This window comes from Athene noctua, chromosome 5 (genome assembly GCF_965140245.1).
Source record: "Athene noctua chromosome 5, bAthNoc1.hap1.1, whole genome shotgun sequence".
NCBI classification, from domain to species: Eukaryota; Metazoa; Chordata; class Aves; order Strigiformes; family Strigidae; genus Athene; species Athene noctua.
The window spans coordinates 58,625,199-58,643,377 of NC_134041.1; the positions used below are offsets into that span (position 1 = coordinate 58,625,199).

At 40.2% G+C, this 18,179-nt stretch overlaps 1 protein-coding gene across 9 annotated transcripts in view; it reads left to right on the forward strand.

Annotated features, from left to right (window-relative positions):
• Positions 1–7,672: 7,672 nt before the first annotated feature.
• The window catches only part of ATRNL1 (attractin like 1), a 520,660-nt gene continuing 510,153 nt past the window's right edge, over positions 7,673–18,179 (forward strand). For 8 of the 9 annotated variants that reach the window (XM_074907807.1, XM_074907805.1, XM_074907804.1 and 5 more), the window contains exon 1: positions 7,673–8,303. In XM_074907807.1, the coding sequence (XP_074763908.1) occupies positions 8,017–8,303 (287 nt within the window). In that variant the 5' untranslated portion in view covers positions 7,673–8,016. Of the gene's footprint in view, positions 8,304–9,866; positions 9,987–18,179 lie in introns of those variants that run through there. The other variant, XM_074907813.1, reaches the window with a different exon arrangement.

Sequence of the window (18,179 nt, forward strand, 5' to 3'; positions counted from 1 at the left end):
CCTTACTGCTTTTTCAAACAGAGCCTCAGATAGTTGTATTCCCATCTAACCACTAGGTCCTGCTATGTAGGTCTTTCCAGTCTGGATATCCTTTGGATACCTCCAGTAGTTGCTATACTGAAAAAACCTCCTGAATGGAAAATCTTTGGTTTAAACCTGTCATTATGTGCACTTTTTTCTCTTCCATATTTCAACTGGTATTCAGCAAATCTTCCTGTCACTTTTCCCTAGACTTCAGGAGAAGTAAACATGCCTTTCAGAAGCCACGCCACCTGATTTTTCCTATGGCTGTTCTTCTAGGATGTGCTATGTCCTTCCGTAACGACATTCCAGTACTGCTGTTTGCCCACCCACACCTCTGTAATGCCAGTTAGGTCACACTAAGGGTATTAAGACCATAAGGTCTAGCACATATCTCAGACTGCAACATTTGTGGGTCTATACTTCCGATGTTTGACGTCTTACTTTGCATTCTCCCCTTCTTCTTGCAATTTTTTCCTTTCTCTCCCTCCCCACCTTGGCTCTGACTATACATATTCTGAATCTATAACCTGAAAAGCAGGGGAGGTAAAGCCTGCAGAATTTTTTCACTGACACCTTTTAAAACTAGTTCAAAGTCTTGCACATGAAGAGCAACTTGCCATGCTGGTAAGGTTTTCCTCAGCAGTTAGTCTTACAGACAGCTATCCAGCGTGCCCACCTTCACACCACCTGTGCAGCCAGACCTCCCCCTGGCATGGTCTGGGCTTTCATCCCTAGCTGAGAGCACGGATAAGGTCAGCATCTCTACGTGTAGCTTCTTCAGCTTCACTCATACCATACCTGCAGTAACACCAGTGCCCAAGTACACAAACAGGAGATGCCACATGTGAGGACGTTTTGCTCTTTTGTGGCAATATCTGTATCTCTAGGTATGTGTAAAACTTGTTACTTCAGGTAATTAAGGTAGTTCTTATTAATGTTTACTTCTACCATTATTTCAATCTGCAGATATAGAAATTAATGTCTTAAGCTAATTAAATAACTGCTTGTGTGCTTGACAAAATATTGTACTTATACATGAGAATTATTTCTCCAAATTACTGAAAATGATTTCATTGAATTAATACAATATGCCAGTTAGATTCTTGGCATATTGTCTGATTCAACATTAGTACTGAGGGAAAATTTAACCTCCTCAATTCTTTTTGACATCTGTATAGTAGACAAGACAGGGATCAATGCATGCATAGCCTCTCATTTTTGCCAATTTTATGCAAATCAAAGGGCAAAAAAGAGCATAATTTTATTCTATTATTCCATTATGCCTAGTACAATTATGGTTTCATTATCCTTGTAGCAGCCTATTTGATGTACATGTTTTTCCATTTTTTTTTGCAAGAATCGCTTTCCAAAGTTTAATATTATAACTACTGAAGTGTTAACTGACAAGAAAAAGAAGTAATTTTGTTTTAAATACATAAAGGGGAATCAACAAGAAAAATCACTAGGCTGCAAAAGTACTAACTGGAAAATACCATTTTAAGGAAAGCAAATAATTTTGTTACAGTGTTCAAACAAAATGTTGATGAATTAAGTACTAGAGAGGTTACTACAGTGGCCATTATGAAAAGTTTTTTAAAAGAAGAGTAGGAAATCAACATGAGATTATATTGAAATAGAATCACTAAAACTAGGCAATATCCCTCCAAAGGAGCTGAACCGTGATATAAATATGAAGATGAAAATTGTATTAATCAGAATACTGATTGTACTGTGGATTTAACAGTTACCCCAGCATTCTACCTTTTTTTTTTTTTTTTTTTTTTTTTCCCCGAAGAGGTGAAATTTGTCAGCCTGAAAATATAGACTGAGAAGTCATGCTTTAGGAGCCATTGAAGAAACTGGTATAGGACTTACATAGTCCTTGGGTAAAACAGAATGTGATAAGGAAAAAACAGTAAGCCACTAATAATAAATGCAATTTCCCTAAGTCTTTCAAAGAAAAAATAGTGGATAGGAGAAAATTGGAGCATATGGTTTATTTCAATTTTCAAAATCTTTTAGTAAGGCTTTTTTTGACATCATTCAGCAATCTAGCCTTATCCAGAAAAATGTGGAAACCTCTGCTAAACTCTGAAGGAGGGGTGTAAATCCCAGCAAGGTTAATAGAATTTCATTACCATCAAATAAATTTTTCAGCATTTTGCCGAAACCTTTGAATAAAAAGAACAAATACAGAAATAAAGGCAGGAGTGGTATGAATCCCAAAGATCATTTCCTGATTTAGAAAAGAATGAGAGAAAATAACTCAAAGTAAATGCTTTCTCAGCTAGAAAAAGTCTAATAGCTGTGTCCCTTTGGGATCGTTAAGGGTATTGGATAAATTCAGTATACCTACTAATGATGTGTAAGAAAGGTTGAATTGTGAGATGGAGCTTTGCTGACAAGGAAAAAATGCCCCAGCTTAGTCAAGATTAAGCATGATTGTGAAAAACTCCAGAAGGAATAGCAGTGAAAATGAAATGCAGCAGAACAGATGCAGAAAAATACTCAGCAGAAGAGATTTTTGCAGTGGAAAATGTCAGTGTTTTCCAGATAATTTGTAATATATTGCAGGATGCATCAAGGTTTCAGTATGGCATACAATTACACACCTATTCAGTAGAAAGACATCTAAAAATTTTTTATTGAAAAAAATCAAAGGATCATATTAAGATTCAGTCAGCAGATTCATTTAGTCATAGATGGAAAGGCTAACAGGTATACTTGGCTATTGTTAACGTGTACAGAAAGTTTATAAAAAAACATAAGATGATTTTATTTCCTGCTTCAGTAAACTTTTATTTGAAAGCAGACAGGTGTTTCAAAGAATGACAATGTTATTGTCAGTGCTGATAGAACTTGGTTTTGTCTGGTCTTTCTGTTTTTCTGAAGCCTCATTCATCTTTAAATGGACCTGAAGTCAACTTGCACCCTGTTATTATTGATCCAAAGACCACAATTTTAAAATAAGCGTGTAAAAATTTTTCCTGATTAAAAAATTCTGCAAAGGAATAAACATTTCATTGAAAGGCTGACTCTTTCTTTGTAGAATAGATTTCACACCTTGGCTTATGCACATGCATAAAAAATACAGAACTGACCCTGCGATTTTTTTCTCCAGATGTTGGCTTTTGATAAAATAACATAAACAATATTTTCCACCTCCTTTGTTTTGTAGTTCTTTCTGAGTTTGGTAAACTTCCTACAGCATTTATAGTCTTTGCTGTACAGCAGTTTGCTTGCCATTATTATTGGAGATGATGGTAACAAATGTGACTTACTGCTGTAGCAAAATACATGCACAGGTGTTAAGAAAGGTAAGATTTTCTATCAAAGTTTCATTTTAGAAGGGTGCCAGTGAATGTTCTGTGAACTTTATTTCTTTCTAAATTAAAAAAAAAGTGTAGGCAAGGGAAGGCTTGTATTTTTAATCCTATAAAATCGATGCCTCCCAAGAGTTGACTTACCAGACAAGACAAATATGAACAGAAAATTGTAACAGGCATTATTCTGTTAGCACTAGAATCTGCTGAGTACAGATGAATTTGTTATACCTCACAGAAGAGACTGATGGGTTTTCATAATATTAGAAAAGGTTTTATGGAATGGCTCAGGTGACTCAGTGTCACTCAATGAAACATTAGCATGGAATTTAGGAACAAAAGCCTTGTGTCATCCTCCATCTAAAGTGTTGTGTGCATATTTGGAAAGAAAAGGGAAAGCCTACACTCAAGTTATACCTGTAAGGTTCAATAAGAAGCCCGTGCACTGCACACCGTAACACCTGTACGCTGCTCTGATGTTAAGCTAGAACAGCCCCTCAAACTGTATGAAATCACTCTGCAGCCATTACCTCCACCACAGCAATCTACATGATAGTTTTACCAATATATCAAAGGCCAATTCAGATCTCTATATCCCTGCCCAGAAGCAGTGGACAGCTTGGCCCCTTTTACTTAATGAGTCTGATAACATCTTTCTCCCAAGGAGAAGGGAAAGGGCGCAGAAAACATTTGTTTCTCTTAATATCCTTGTGAAGAGGTCAATCACAAAGGTAATATTTTCTTCTCCCTTTTCTGTTCAGCTGGTTATATTGTTCTTCTCAACATCACTGCAAAAACACGTCTGCACTAGATACCGTAAATAGGACTAAGCATCCTTAAGGAAAGATGTCTGCAGCAAGGCTTGATTGGTATCAGCCTGTGGGAGAGGGACAGCAGAGCAGGGAGGGGGGTGTAGGGGGGGTAGTAGTGAGGAGGTAGGGAGGAGAGGATGGATTCTGCTGTATTCTTGTCCTCAGGCTCTTGCAGAAATTCTGAACAACTGAAGTAGTCTGTGTTTGAGGGCTGTTTCCCTTTACGCACCCCACCCTGCCTTACAACAGCAACCATATAGATCTTTAAATATATTTTAAGCTGTTTTGCTGAATGAATACACGTATCAGTATTTTTCTCCTTGTACACTAGTTATGTTTTGATAGTAACAGCTAAGAAGCCTTTATACTTTACATTTGTTCTTTTTATTTTGCTTTCCTGCTACGATGGACATATTCTTGGAAGGTTTTGTTCACATAACCATCTACATCACTACTGTAATCTCATTACCTGTTTTTATTCAGTAACTTAAAACTTTTGATAAGTTATTCAAATGCTTTTAAGTTGTGAATTCTACCCAAGACATTTTGGTACCTTAGTCCTTTAAAAGTGGAAACGATTTCTGTGTCAAGAACCGGAAGGATGAAAGGTGTAAAATGTTACACTTCCAAGAAAAGTGGAACTTACAGATATGCATGTAACGATGAAAGGATTGACAGATCTGACTTCTCTCAGCCAGATCTGTTAACTTCATCTGACACCAAAAAAACCCCATCAAATCAGCACAGAAGAGAACCAATATTGGCATTTGCACATCATTCATTTCCTAGGGTTATGAAATATCTACTGCATACCCACTGCATTGATGTGACATACAGCAGCCAAAAGGTTTGCATTCCTTCCTTTCTGTAGTGTGTTACTTTTTAGCCAGGAGATAGATGCCCAGTGTTTCTTCCTTGCTGTTCTAAATCTAGAAATCTTTATGGTTGTGTTTACATTTTTAGTTATGATTTCTTTATGCAGTAAAAGTACTGTCATACTATTCTCTGCAACTCTTACAACCACCCTAGTCCTTTTCTGATAGTCTACTTGTGTTTTTCCTCCAGCCTTACAGAATTACCTAAAAAGCTGTTTAAGCTTGCCCATCATAAATTTGTATTTTTCTTTTTTTTTTTTTTCCTTTTTTTTTTTTTTTTTTCATTCATTACTGAAGAAGAAAGTTGGCATTTAATGGACATGTGCCCACTGATCATTGTGCTTTTGAACAGATCTCCTGCCTGGCAAAGGATTGTTGAGATTTTAGCTTTGCTGTGAATGTTAATTTCAAAAATTTGGCTGACTTCTGTAGATCTGAAGCAAAATCTTCCTTCAGTCTGAGAAAAATATAGTGCTGGCTTTGGGACTTTTTTGGTTGGTGGAGGAGGAATGTAGCTCCCTGCCATGGTAAGCAAAACTATTGCTTGAAGTGTTTCTGGATTAAAGAGTAGTCTTGAACTGACTTTGTGCCTTGGACTATAATCTATTAACTGCATTTCTGGTCTCATAATGTTATTTTACAGAAGACAGTTGTTCAGCAGCCTTAATCACATGTAATATTGTACAATTAGCAGACTGTTCAGCAACGGCTTCAGTCTCAGCTTTTTTTCATAAAATATAAAGCAGCAACACAATTTCCATTTCCTCTCTTTGCATGAATTTACCAATTCATCACAAAACACATACAAAGAGACGTCTAATAGCTAAGAAACGTGTCTGATCCAGAACAATGAAATGATCTATCCGAGCTCTGTTAGGAAGACAATGTACAGACTCCTGACTGAGAGTGGCTTGTGGGCCTCCTGACATCCTCTGGAATGAAAACGGACAAACACACTTTTCATCTCTGTTTTCCCCTCACACTTTCAGGTATTGCCTCCACCAAGACTGTAAACTCCTTAAGGCACAGACTTTGTGATGTTTGAATTGTGCTTGGCTCTGACATCCTGACCTTAGTTGGACTCTTACATCACACAAAGTACAAATAGATACCGCTGGATGTTATCGTGCTCCTTACTGTGGAACTGATGTACTTTGATTTTTTGGAAAGGCTAAGCCAAACCTCAAACAATTCCTCCACACTCCCAAGGGTAAGAACTGCAGAATGTGAAGGGTCGATTTGGATCTGATTTCAGACTCTAAGACTGGTCACTTTGGACTTATCTGTTTTGAGATGGTACCAGGAGATGGAGTTAAATACCTTCCCTTTATCTTCTTGGGGTAGAGATCATGTCATAAATTCTCAATTCCAGTGTTAGGAGAAAGTTTCAGAGGGTTTGATTGCTGTAATTTTCTTCATTGCTTAGAGCAAGGCTCATCATTTCTCCTCCTGTAAAAAAACCTGTAAAATGAAAACGGGCTATAGTAAAGTTGATAAAAGGCGGGCTGTGTATGACACACATTGCAGAAAAAAGGACATTTTAGGCAACTTGATTATAACGATTACTCTTGTACCGCTCTGTTTACAAAGCTGAGAACTTTTGTTACCGCTCATCAGGCCGTGAGCAGCTTGATTTGAACCGTAAAGTGGGAAGGTGGAGTAAACCTCGGGAAGGTAAGGATTTCACCACGAGCTGTGGCATCTCTTCTAGCACTAACCCTGATGAGTTCAAAGAAAACCGCCTCTGAACTTTGCAGGACCTGGGGCAAAGACCGGGGCGGCCCGGCCCGGCTCCTGTGGAGGAGGGACCAAGGCAGCGGGCGGCTCTCCCCGCTGACCGGGCCCGGACGGCGGCGAGGAAGAGGAGGAGGAGGAGGAGGAGGAGGAGGAGGAGGAGGAGGAGGAGGAGGGGGAGGACGATGAGGAGAAGCGCCGGGGCGGGTCCGCCCCCCCCGCCCGCGCGGGGCCGTGGGGCCTCCGCCGGCTTTGTGCGGCGGGTGGGCCCGGGGCCGTTCCATCTCCCCCTGCTTTTTTTCCCCTTTTTCTTTTTCAGAGTGGGCGGGAGAGGCGTCCGTTGAAGCACGGGGCTCAGGCTGCCGTCGCCGGGAGCCCCGGCGTGCCGTTACCGCGGCTGCGGGCGGAGGGGAGGGGAAGGGGGCGGCCTCCCGCCCTGCCCGGCCCGGCCCCCCCCGCCGCTGAGGGACGGGCGGATCCAAACGGACCGGGGGGCGGGGGGCGTTAGAGCGAGCGGGCGGCTCTGAGAGGCGATGACAATTAGCCTTTAAAAATGGCTGCTTGGAAGCTGTCAGGCGGGACACGGCGGGGCTGTTAACCCTCCCCTCCCGCCCTCCTCGCTTTCCCCGCAGGGCTAGGAGCGGAGAGGGGATAAAGGCTCCTCAGCCCTTTCCTCGCCGCCCGGCTGCCCCCCCCCGCCCTCCCGCCGCCGGTGCGGGGCGCCGTGGCGGCTCCGGGGCCCGGCCGCCCTCACTTCCCATCTGACTGGCGAGAGGACGGTGGCGGCCCCCGCCTCCCCGCGCTCCTCCTCGCCGCCGCCTGCGTGTGTGCCGCGGGCAGAGGGACTACAAAGGAGAAGGGGGAGTCGGGGGGCTACATGATCGGGGGTGGGGTGTGCGGTGTGTGCACGCCGGAGGGGGGCATATCTGGCGAGGAGGAAACACAAGGTCAAGAAGCGGTTCTCCTCCTCCATGGAAGAAGACGGGAGCGATGAGCCCTGAGGAGGACGACGAGGAGAAGGGGCGGATGGCTGAGAGCTGCCGGGCTTCCCCTCGGGAGTGACGGGGCGCCGAGGGCTGAAGGGGCCGGGGGGGGCAGCGCCGGGGTCGGCAGGGAGGGAGGCGAGGCAGGCGAGAAGGGAGCGGGGGGTTTGAATCTCCCGGCTGGATTATTTCCCCCGGGAGGACGCTGCCCCTGCCCGGGGTGCGCGGGCGGCGCTGCCATCGCGGCCCCTGGCCCCGCGCGAAGATGGACCCGGGCGGCGCCGCGAGGCGGGCGGGAGCTGCCCCCGCGCCCCTGGGCGCCTGCAGACCTTTCCCCTCGTCCTCCTGCTGCTGCTGCTTCTCCTCGCTCCTGGATGTGAACAGCTGGCTGCTCTTCTACGGCTTCTTGTACCTGGCCCTCTATGCCCAGGTGTCCCAGTCCAAGTCCTGCGACAAAATCTCCTGCTTCTCGGGTCATTGTGTCAACTCCACCTGTGTCTGCGACCAGGGCTGGGTGGGAGACCAGTGCCAACATTGCCAGGGCAGGTTCAAGTAAGTCTTTGATTATTACCATTACCTTTTTTTTTCCTCCCTACACCCTTTCCCTATCGTTTTCACTTGCCTTTTTATTTTCTTTTTTTTTTTTTTTTTTTTCCTTTTTCTTGTGTCTGCTATGATTTTGTTCATGTGTGGTGGAAGTATGTGACAGAAGTTAAGGATGAAATAGGCTCCTGCACCTCATGGTCCCTCCCTCTAAGAACACAGGACGGAGTCCTCCGACGGAAAATTGTACCCGCTGATCTACCGCTGAAAATAGGCTGCTCCACTTGATGGGAGCTGAGAGACAAGGAGGAATCGGCCTAAAGCTGTGCCGCTGCTGTCCCTTCTGGAAGTGTCATGGAAATGACATGTGCGCTTCATGGGGCTGCCCAGGGAGCAAACGTTACTAGTAAATTTGAATGACTTCTCCGGAGAGTGAAAGTGCTTTGCTCATTTCAGCCTTCCCTCCCTTCAAGTGTTGTAGCGAAGTGGGCTATGAGTCAGGCACATTCAGGGTAACATGAGCATAATTTAGTGGAAGGTGCATCACTCATGGTAAGGTTTGCAGGAGAGGAGAGAGGGGTAAATGTAAAAAAGTACCGTTTTTGCAAAGGAGTGAGTGGTCAGTGAAGCTAGAACTACCTTCTCATGCTTAAAAGTGGATGTGATACTGAGTCATTGATCAATGAGAAGGAAACACACCCTGACACTTGCTTTTCTATATGTAGTGGAAAAGAAGACTTTAATTTATAGGGCTGTCGTTTCCCCCACCCCCTTTGGTATCTGTATAAAGGCTGGCTGTGAAGAATACCATTTGCTGTTATTTTGCTATATAACCTTGGACAGGACATCTCATTTCATTCCCTTCTAGGGGAACTCATTCCCTTACAAGCAGGAACTGTATTTATTAAGTACATTGACATACATAGCTAGAAAGTGTTCTTGCATCTAGCTAATAACAATACACCTGTGATGCTGTGTTTTAGACAATTCAAATTATGCCTTTGGAAAAGTACTCAAGAGATTAGAAGTATCAATTGTCTATTCTAAATTGTGTTTAAGTTCAGTTTTCTCTTTGGAGCACTGAAATTTAGCTGTATATTTTACATCTCTTTTAAAGATTTAATCCAAGGTCACTTATTCCTATATAAACAAAAAGTAAATCCAGTAACTTCTTAGCTTGGGAAGTTAAGGGGTAGCTGGAGTCAGACATGTTGACTGAAGTAATATACATGCTGCAGAAAAGAAACAATTCACTAATAATATATGGTGGATATATGGTCAGTGAGATTATAACTGAGTTGTAAAGCTAATATAAGACATACAGTACTTCTTTTCTGTATATGAACTTGGTAATAAGATTTTTCAAGTTGGTCATTTGTTGTGTGTGTGTATTGAGGATTTGGGGTTTGTCCTGCCCTGTGCTGTGGAGCAATGGGCTAATTGTGTAGGGACTGAGAGTGAGGAGAGGAGGTCCAGGTGAATCTTCTTTGTGTGTGAGGATCTGCAGGAGACAGGCTTGCAGAGCTATTATTTCCTTGCTTTAAAGAGATTACTTGTATCCTTTGTCTTGGTGCCACTCATGACAGACCTGAGCTGAAGGGCTGAAGCAAATTCATCATCTCTAAAATTTCACAGCTTGTGAACTAGTATATTCTCTGAAGGGGTACTGGAGCCTTTATCCAGTTCTTACAGGTATTTCCTTGATTATTTGTTTAAACATTTGTTTCTTTACACTGATTGTGCTTGTCAAGTGAGGAGGCACAGTGGTTACGTTTTCACTTCTGGTAGAAAGTTAATAATCCATCCCCACCTAGAGGAAGTTCTGCCTGAATGTTGAAAGGGCACCTCTTCTGAGCTAAGCTAACACTGTGCTTAATCAATGTGCTGTTAGGAGTTTTGGTGAAATCAGAATAGATTTCTCATTAACTCCTCTATATTCTCTCGTGCTTAGCTTTAAAAATGACAGTGATGCTTGCATTGTGATTTCTATCACAGAAGTAAGCGGTTTCTATTATGTTGGAGATCTGTTTTTTTACTGAGGATGCATTCATAGTTGTGCCTTTAATAGCTTGTCTTTAATATTTATTCTTAGAAGCAAAATATACTCTGCAGTAAAAATAAACGTTCTAAGATTTAGAGCTTTTCAAGTCCTGTGAGTTGGGGATGGTATGAAATATGTGAATGTGTATTAGAACGCAAGCAGCAACTCAGAGTGGTTGTATTTTGAATCCGGAAAATTCAGATGGGTGTTGAATGGATGATGAGTCAAATCTATGTATTTCCAACTGAAGAGATGGAAAAAGAATGCTATTCTGCCTTATGGCTGGGTGATTGAAGACCTTTCTGACTTTTGTGGCAATTGCGGGTGTGATTTATTACCATGGAATACTTGTTTATTGTTTCCACTTGTCTGTGAAGCGTATCTGCTTTATAGGCAGGTAGCCATGGCTGGACTTTGCACCAGTGGTGCTTTCATCTGACAAGTTATGCTGGATGTGTATCACTTTTGCAGCAGTTGCTTCTGTCAGTAAGAATGTTTCAGAATGACAAAGATTGAAAGGTTTGGTTATGATAAACTGCGTTAAGAATTTATGGGTTATAGATACGATCTATACAAATGTTAATACAACCTAGTTTATTATTCTAAGCATTTACATTGTTTCAAAGTTTCAGCAGTTTGAAGTGCCTGGGTGAGTCATTCTTATGCAAGATTAAAATTGAACTTTTAATGACCTAAACTGGATGTATCCAAAACCCATTTTCTGTCACTAGATTGAGGAAACAGATTTTTAAGGGTAAGCTTCAAACACTTGAAAATAAAATGGTCGTTATTTTTCTTCATATAAGTATGGTTATTTTTGCTCTTCTGGAAATGTGTGCCTTGCGTTAGCCAGGATCGGAAGCATTTTCATAAGAAATATTCTACCTAGGTGTAACTTGGAACCATTATTTCTTTGGTGAGAGATGTGTAGAATTTTTGGCTTAGCTTTATTTCTTTTCTAGACTCAGAAATAACAGCATAGCAGGGAGACATCAAAAATCAATATTAGTAAGCAGGTGTCAAAATTAATTGACAATACTATGCTAAGTTTGCTTTTTCCCTGTAGAAGAACTACTGAATAAGTAGACTACTCGGCAAATGTTGCTCTGGACTGGATGGAAGAAGATGAATGGGGGGGAAATGGGCAAAATGGTTCTTTAGCACTGTCTTATTACTCTTATTACTCTTATTTATTAACTTTTGTAATTCTTGTATTGTGAAGCATGTGGTAACTCGTTATATAAATAGAAGAGGTGTTGCTCTTACTGCATTGCATTCACATCTGTTAGTCACTTTTCAGAATGATCTAGGCCTCATCTCTGCCTGGCAGTAAATTATTTTACTCTGTTCAGGATGGATATCTGAATGTAGTTCTGACTTGTTTCCTTCTCTTTGAAATATTTTGTTTTCTTTGTGCTCTGACAGAATGCAAAAACTTTTTTTTTTTTTGGTATTGAAATAAAAAAGGGAAATTTAGTTCTAAAAATAGGGTAAAGGAATTCTGTCTGCCTGTTTGTGGGAGACAAGTGAAAGGTAAGAAAGCCAAATGGTGAGCAAGTTCTGTTTTTATAGAGGGAGCTTCAAACAACAGTTCCCAAGATCTAAACAAAAGCACAACCATGAAAGTGCAATGTCCAGTTTTATTCTGATAGATTGATTTATTAAGGAAATAAGGATTTTAATGCTACATCTGCCACTCTTTCTTCCCCTGTGCTAGACCTTTGAATTTGTTGGTCAGTTACAGTTTTCATGATGATAGGAGTTTGGGCAGAAGGGAGAGGGAGAGGCTGCCCAAATCAGTTGTGTTATGAGACTCCAGGGAATTCAGGGAGGCAAACATTATGAATGGTCCAACTGCAGGAAAAGCTGCAGTCACAGCTTCTATGTATTTAGATGTCAAAGTCAATCAATCTTGAGATGCAGCACTGCAGGAAAACAGGTTTCATTAGTTTTGCTGCTCACAGAATGAGCTCTGAGAAGAAAAAAAACAAGTTTCCTTCAGCTTGGAGCAAAAAGCTACCCCTTTCTCTAGCTCTGGTTTGTACACTGGTGTGTAGAAGAGCATTAGAGAAAAAGTTGTGCATGAAACTGCTCTTCTTAAGTTTTTGAGTACCTGAGTGACTGGAAATACTCTGTCTTCTAAAATGCTGTCTTTAAAAAATAGATTGTGCCTTCAGATGGTTATTGTTGTTTATTTGATAACTTGTCCCAGTTTGCATATGTAACAAAGCGGATTGTGCAGGATAGGTGAGCATCTTTGAGTACCTATGCTTCAGTTAATCTGCTTTGCATGGTTCTAGGTATCTAGTTGTTATGGAGAGAGTAAGAACAAATTGATTTGTTTGATTATTTAACCTTGTCTCCAGATGGTCTTATTGCACTTCTAAATTACCTCCTGGATGTTGTCCTTAATTTCTAGAGCTCCTATAAAAGAGTTTATGTTCTTCAAGGTCAAAAAAATTTCCAAGTACAAGAACTTTCACAACTGAAATGTTAAAGGGGTATCAACTTTTATTATTCCACGCAAAATCCTTATTTGTATCTAAAACTCTGAATTCTGCTGTCTGCAGAATGACTCACGCAAGGAAAGTGTCCTTAAATTGCAGATTGTAAATGAACAATAATGTTGTATAAGAAATGATCTTTAGAAAACAGTTTTTGCTGCAGCCAGTTGAAGTTCATGCTGCTCTAAAAAGGCGTGACTTTATCCTTCATGCTTCTCTTTGATTACATCTTTCTGCTTCTTATGTAAGCATTAATATTCCTGCTGAGAGTTGAAAAGTGTCAACAGGAACGTATCTCTCTACCTCCCAGCCAACTTTTTTTTAAAGCCAGCTCATTTTCCTCATGTTGCTTCACTTGCGTAAGTCTCTTGCTGACCCAAAGGAGGTAGCAGAAATGAGCAAGTGTAGATGGGAAAGGAATTGTCCCTTTTAAAAGCGGTACAGACTTAGTTTGCCTTAACTTTAATGTGAAACAGCATCACCATTAAACTGGTGCAACTTCTGTTACACAGGCTGAAATCCTGAGTCAGGCTATCAGTTGCAAAACTGCCTTTGTCATCAGCATGGCCTGTATCTGATTCAGGACACATGCATAATTATTCTTGACATCAATGGAAATGTGTGTGAGATTTTACACCTGCAAATTGCCTTTTTATAAGTCAACATGTGAATGTTAATGTAATTAAACTATTGGAAATATCAGTGAGTATGATTTTATTTTTATAAAATGTGGTGGGGTTTTTTTAAATAGATTTTAGTGGTGGTGATCTGAAAAATATTTCTTCCAATGTAAGTTATTCTCTCTGGATTAAAATTTTAAAATACAATGATAGTTTGTATGATAAAGAGACTTTTAATTTGTAAGGAATCCATTTTTTAAAATTTCAAATCTTGTTTTGAAATTTAGAAACACAAGCCATATGACCATACTAAAGTCTTCCTACAAGTTAATCAATCTGCACTGAAAAGTGTTTTTTTGAAAGGAAAACAGTCTTTTCAAAATTAAAAAAAAATTTATTAGAGTGTATTTCTTGTTGTTGTTTAAAACTTCCTATATAGAGTCATTTAGGTTGGAAAAGACCCTTAAGATCAGAACCCAACCGCTAACCTAACGCTACCTAGTTCACCATTAAACGTTTGGATTTTTTAATGGTTTTTTATGGACAAGACATGAACTCTCTGATTACCTGGTCTTACAGCTTGCCTTATGCAGGCTGTAGGGTAACTCTGAACTGATCCCTGTTTAGAACACATGCTTTAGAAAAGCATCCTTACATGTCTGAAAATACTTCCCCTGACTGAAAACCTATTACAGACTTTCAGGATTCTTCCATTGGTTAGTTATCCTCACCATTTTCTAAACCAGCAAAAAGAAATGCTTAATCACCCTAATCCAGAAAATCTACCCTACTTCTTTTATTGTGTCTTTGAACTGCCTTGTTTTCTCATGTTTTTGGAAAAACCTGCCTTTGCTGGAGATTCTTCAGTATGTCAGGTCTGTGTTCCCTGTCTAGGTGAAAACATGGTTACCTTTTCCTCACTGAGCATGGAAGAGGAGTGTTCCTTGACTCGTCTCAACATAAAACAAGTTTTTACATCCTTGACTGCTTTCTTGGTTTTCAGCCTTCCCTATTTTATCAGTATTCTTGAGCTATGAATGCCAGAACTAGATGCTTGTCTTTTGGTGATGGTTGTACCGGTGAAATGTGGAAGCAGAGTAACCCCCTGCTGCTTGGTGTCCTGCTGCGTGCAGCTGCAGAGGATGCTTCGAAGCTTAGCACTGTGCTGCCAGCTCAGTCTATTATTTTGTCTCACAAGTCTTCTCAGAGTTGCTGCATCCTCAGTACCAGTGATTGATACATGGCCCTGCTTTTCTCAAACTAGTCTGTGAACTGAACACAGTCTCCCCTGTTTGGAGTAATATTTAATTGTGGTGTTGCAAAAAAATGTATCTGCTTGGGATGGAGCTATGCTCTTTTAAAAACACCTCTCTTCCCTGCCCCCGAGCAGTAGATAATTAACGGTGTAGAGAGTCTCTTCCTGTGTGAAAGTCTGAGACCTTCTATAGGATTGAATCCAAATGCAAGTTAGGCACAGGGCTCCTGGATTCTAGAGTCTAGTTTGTTTGCTATGTGATCTGTTCCTTAACAAAGACTAAGTGATTTGTTCCTTAAGCAACTAAGCGTGGGTTCAAATAGCTGATGACCCTGTCGGGCCTTCAGGCAGCACCAAAGGCTGGTTGCCATTGCTATGGGTGTGTAAAAAGCTCAGTTGTTTGGAATGTGTGCTTAGGTCTATCCATAAATGATACATAAATGCCTGTACTAGTTATAGCATTTAATATTTATTATGTTTTAAATGTAATTTGGCAAATAAATAGTCTCACACTGTGTATTTCTTACTTCCTTTAACCAAAAAGGTGTGATGATCATATTTTGGAAGGCATAACCATAGTTCATGTCATCTTTTTAAAATGAATATGAGTAGTTTTTGAGAGATCAGTCTATCACACTGCACTACAAATTGATTTAATTGTATCAAAATGTAGGCAGAAAAGGTGGGAGGTAATATGAAATGCCACAGCAATATCCTTAGGATATTTTTAACACATACTAACTGAAGTGCTGGTGAAAAAAACCTTATTTTAAAACAGTACCTCAAACAATAAAAAAATGCATTGGAAAACTCATGCAATATTGAAGAATATCTGTTAGTATCCATGGAATATATCATTAGCTGTCTGGTCTTGGAAAACATGCTACAAAGTTGATGTAAGGAGGGAAGAATGATGATGATACCTGAAAACATGGGCACTCCAGTGATGTGCAGCGGTTAACACTAATAAAGGACCAATAATAGACTATAAGCAAAGTGTGTGTTTTCATGTGACGTGGGTGAGCAGTGGGAATTTTGAAACTAGTATTATAGGCTGCCCTATATATTCTTAAAAGCCTAATGAGTGGATGTAAGAGTTGTACTGATTTCAGAGCTCCATGTGGAGCAAGATGCTATTGAGAAAATATGGAACTGAGCTCAACACTGCTACTTAGTGTTCGTAAGGTACAAGAACTGTGTTCAGATTTGAAGTCTCCTGCAGATGGGAAAACCTAAAGCTTTTAGACCTCAGAAAAGTAATTTAGCCACCAGCTCTATAGAATATTCTAGGGTAAATACCTTAAACTCTCTGTTAATGCAACAGCATTTTGCAAAAAATAAAATCACTGTAAAAGCTCTTCCAAAATTTAGAGCTTAACGCCACTCATCTGGAAGAAATGGATTCCAGGATTTGTCTGAATTGGTATTTTATATTTCTTAGTTAAGGATGGAAATGTGCTACTACCATCGTACGATGGCAAAATATCTACCTTGTTCATGCTAGTGATGTTTAGAAACAAGCTAGCTGTAGACTATTTCCAAGTTTAAAGTACTACGTGCCTGAGAACCATGATTGGGTAGGGAATTTGAAACCAGGATATTCTAGGATTACGTGGCCATGGAACAAATACTGAAGTATTTAAAGGTTGGATGTAGACACATGAAATGACACTTAGTGTCTACATTTTTCCTATGGATTTCTTCCATAATTTATGTGCTTCAGTGTCTCATCAGTAAAAAGGAAATAACACTTTCTTAAAGGTAAAGACTTGAGGTGATGCATGACTGACTGTAAAGATGAGGGACAGCTGATAAGCAAGGTACAATTTTAGAGAATGCATTTCCTCCTGGAGTGTGATATGCCATAGCACTGAAAAGATATTTTGAAGACCTACTCTTCTACTTGTATGATACAATGTTCTATATTAGTTATTATGTTCCTGTATTAGTACCAAAGCACCATGCATTCCTAATTTGTAGGATGATTGCATCATGTTATTACAGCACTGTGAGTCTGGATTCATAGTCTTTAAATGTAGGGTTTTTTCAGTGTAGACATGCATTTTTATGCATGGATGTATGTTTGGTCACATGTGTTTGAGTTTTTAGCTTGTTCTCTGTTACCTTGAAGGCTAGTAAGTTGCCTTCAGTGAAAAAGTGGATCATGTTGTAACTATTGGGATGCAGGAGGTGGGACTAAAGAACAATCAGAAATAATCACAAAAAGGACCAGATTTTAACTATGTACATTACCAGTTGTGGCAGTAAAGTGTGAGCAACAATGACTTTGGTCAAAAGTCTGTTAAGAGAGCTGGGGTTAGGATGGGGTTAGTCATGTCTTTAAATACCCTGGTTAACTTTGCAGAAACTGTCTATTCAAGGTGTAAGTAAACCATGAGGCACTGTGGAACAAGAAGGCAAATGGGCTCCTTGTATGCCACCCCCAATGCAAGGACAGAATAAATTAACTAGAATAAGTATCTTGCTAGTCATGATGAAGTTTAAAATACTTTCCTTTTTGTAATAGATAGTAGTGGTGAACAAAATATGGTAAGCTTAATTTTCCTGATAATGCATCTCAGCTTTCAAAACTCAAGAAAACTTTGATACACTCTGAATTGTATAAAGGAATGCTTGATATTTCCAGCTTTAGTACTAAAAGTGAAGTGCTGATTAATCCAACTGTAGGATAATTTGCACCTCTAATTGTTCTTTTTTGAACCTATGGGGTAAGAGTGTTTTGTTGCAGATGAAAGTATCTCTCACAGTTGTGACTTAATAGCAATTTGAGATTTGTTTGTAGTGCGAAGTGGATCAAAGGTTAAATTTTAGCAGCACTTAATGCTTGATCAATTTAAAGATTAACAGAATGATTTGGGAAAATATGATTAAGATAATGACATGATTACAGAATTGAGATTGGTAAGAGTCACACTACCTTACTACAAGATATTTTAGATAAATATATATATACATATATATGTGAATACTCAAAACATACACACACAGCACAGAAATATTTGAATATCCAGTGAAATATCTAGACATCCACACTTGTGAAGGCAAATGTGTGTAGTTAAGCACATAGATAGGTAAAGAGGTGGATAGAAGAGGCTAACCTATAGTTAAAATTTTCCTCTTCTCGAGTTTGGAGCAAATACTCACAATACATAGGTATCTCTCAGTGGGTGATAACTGAGAGTTGAGAAGCAGTCAGACTTCATCCTGGCCTTCTGTTGGCTTTGTGGGCAGACCATCTTGAAACTTTGAGAGGTGTCCCAGCTCAGGGGAGGTGCTGGTCACAGCCTGCTGCGATCCAAGAGAGCTCAAAGGGTCTCGCTTAGGGTCGCTATTTATAGGGTCTGAGATAAATGACTTTCGTCAGGTACTTTTCCATTTTAGCCCAACTCAGATGATGGAATATTATGGTACTTTCTACCAGTTGTGCATGCCCAGAACTCTTGG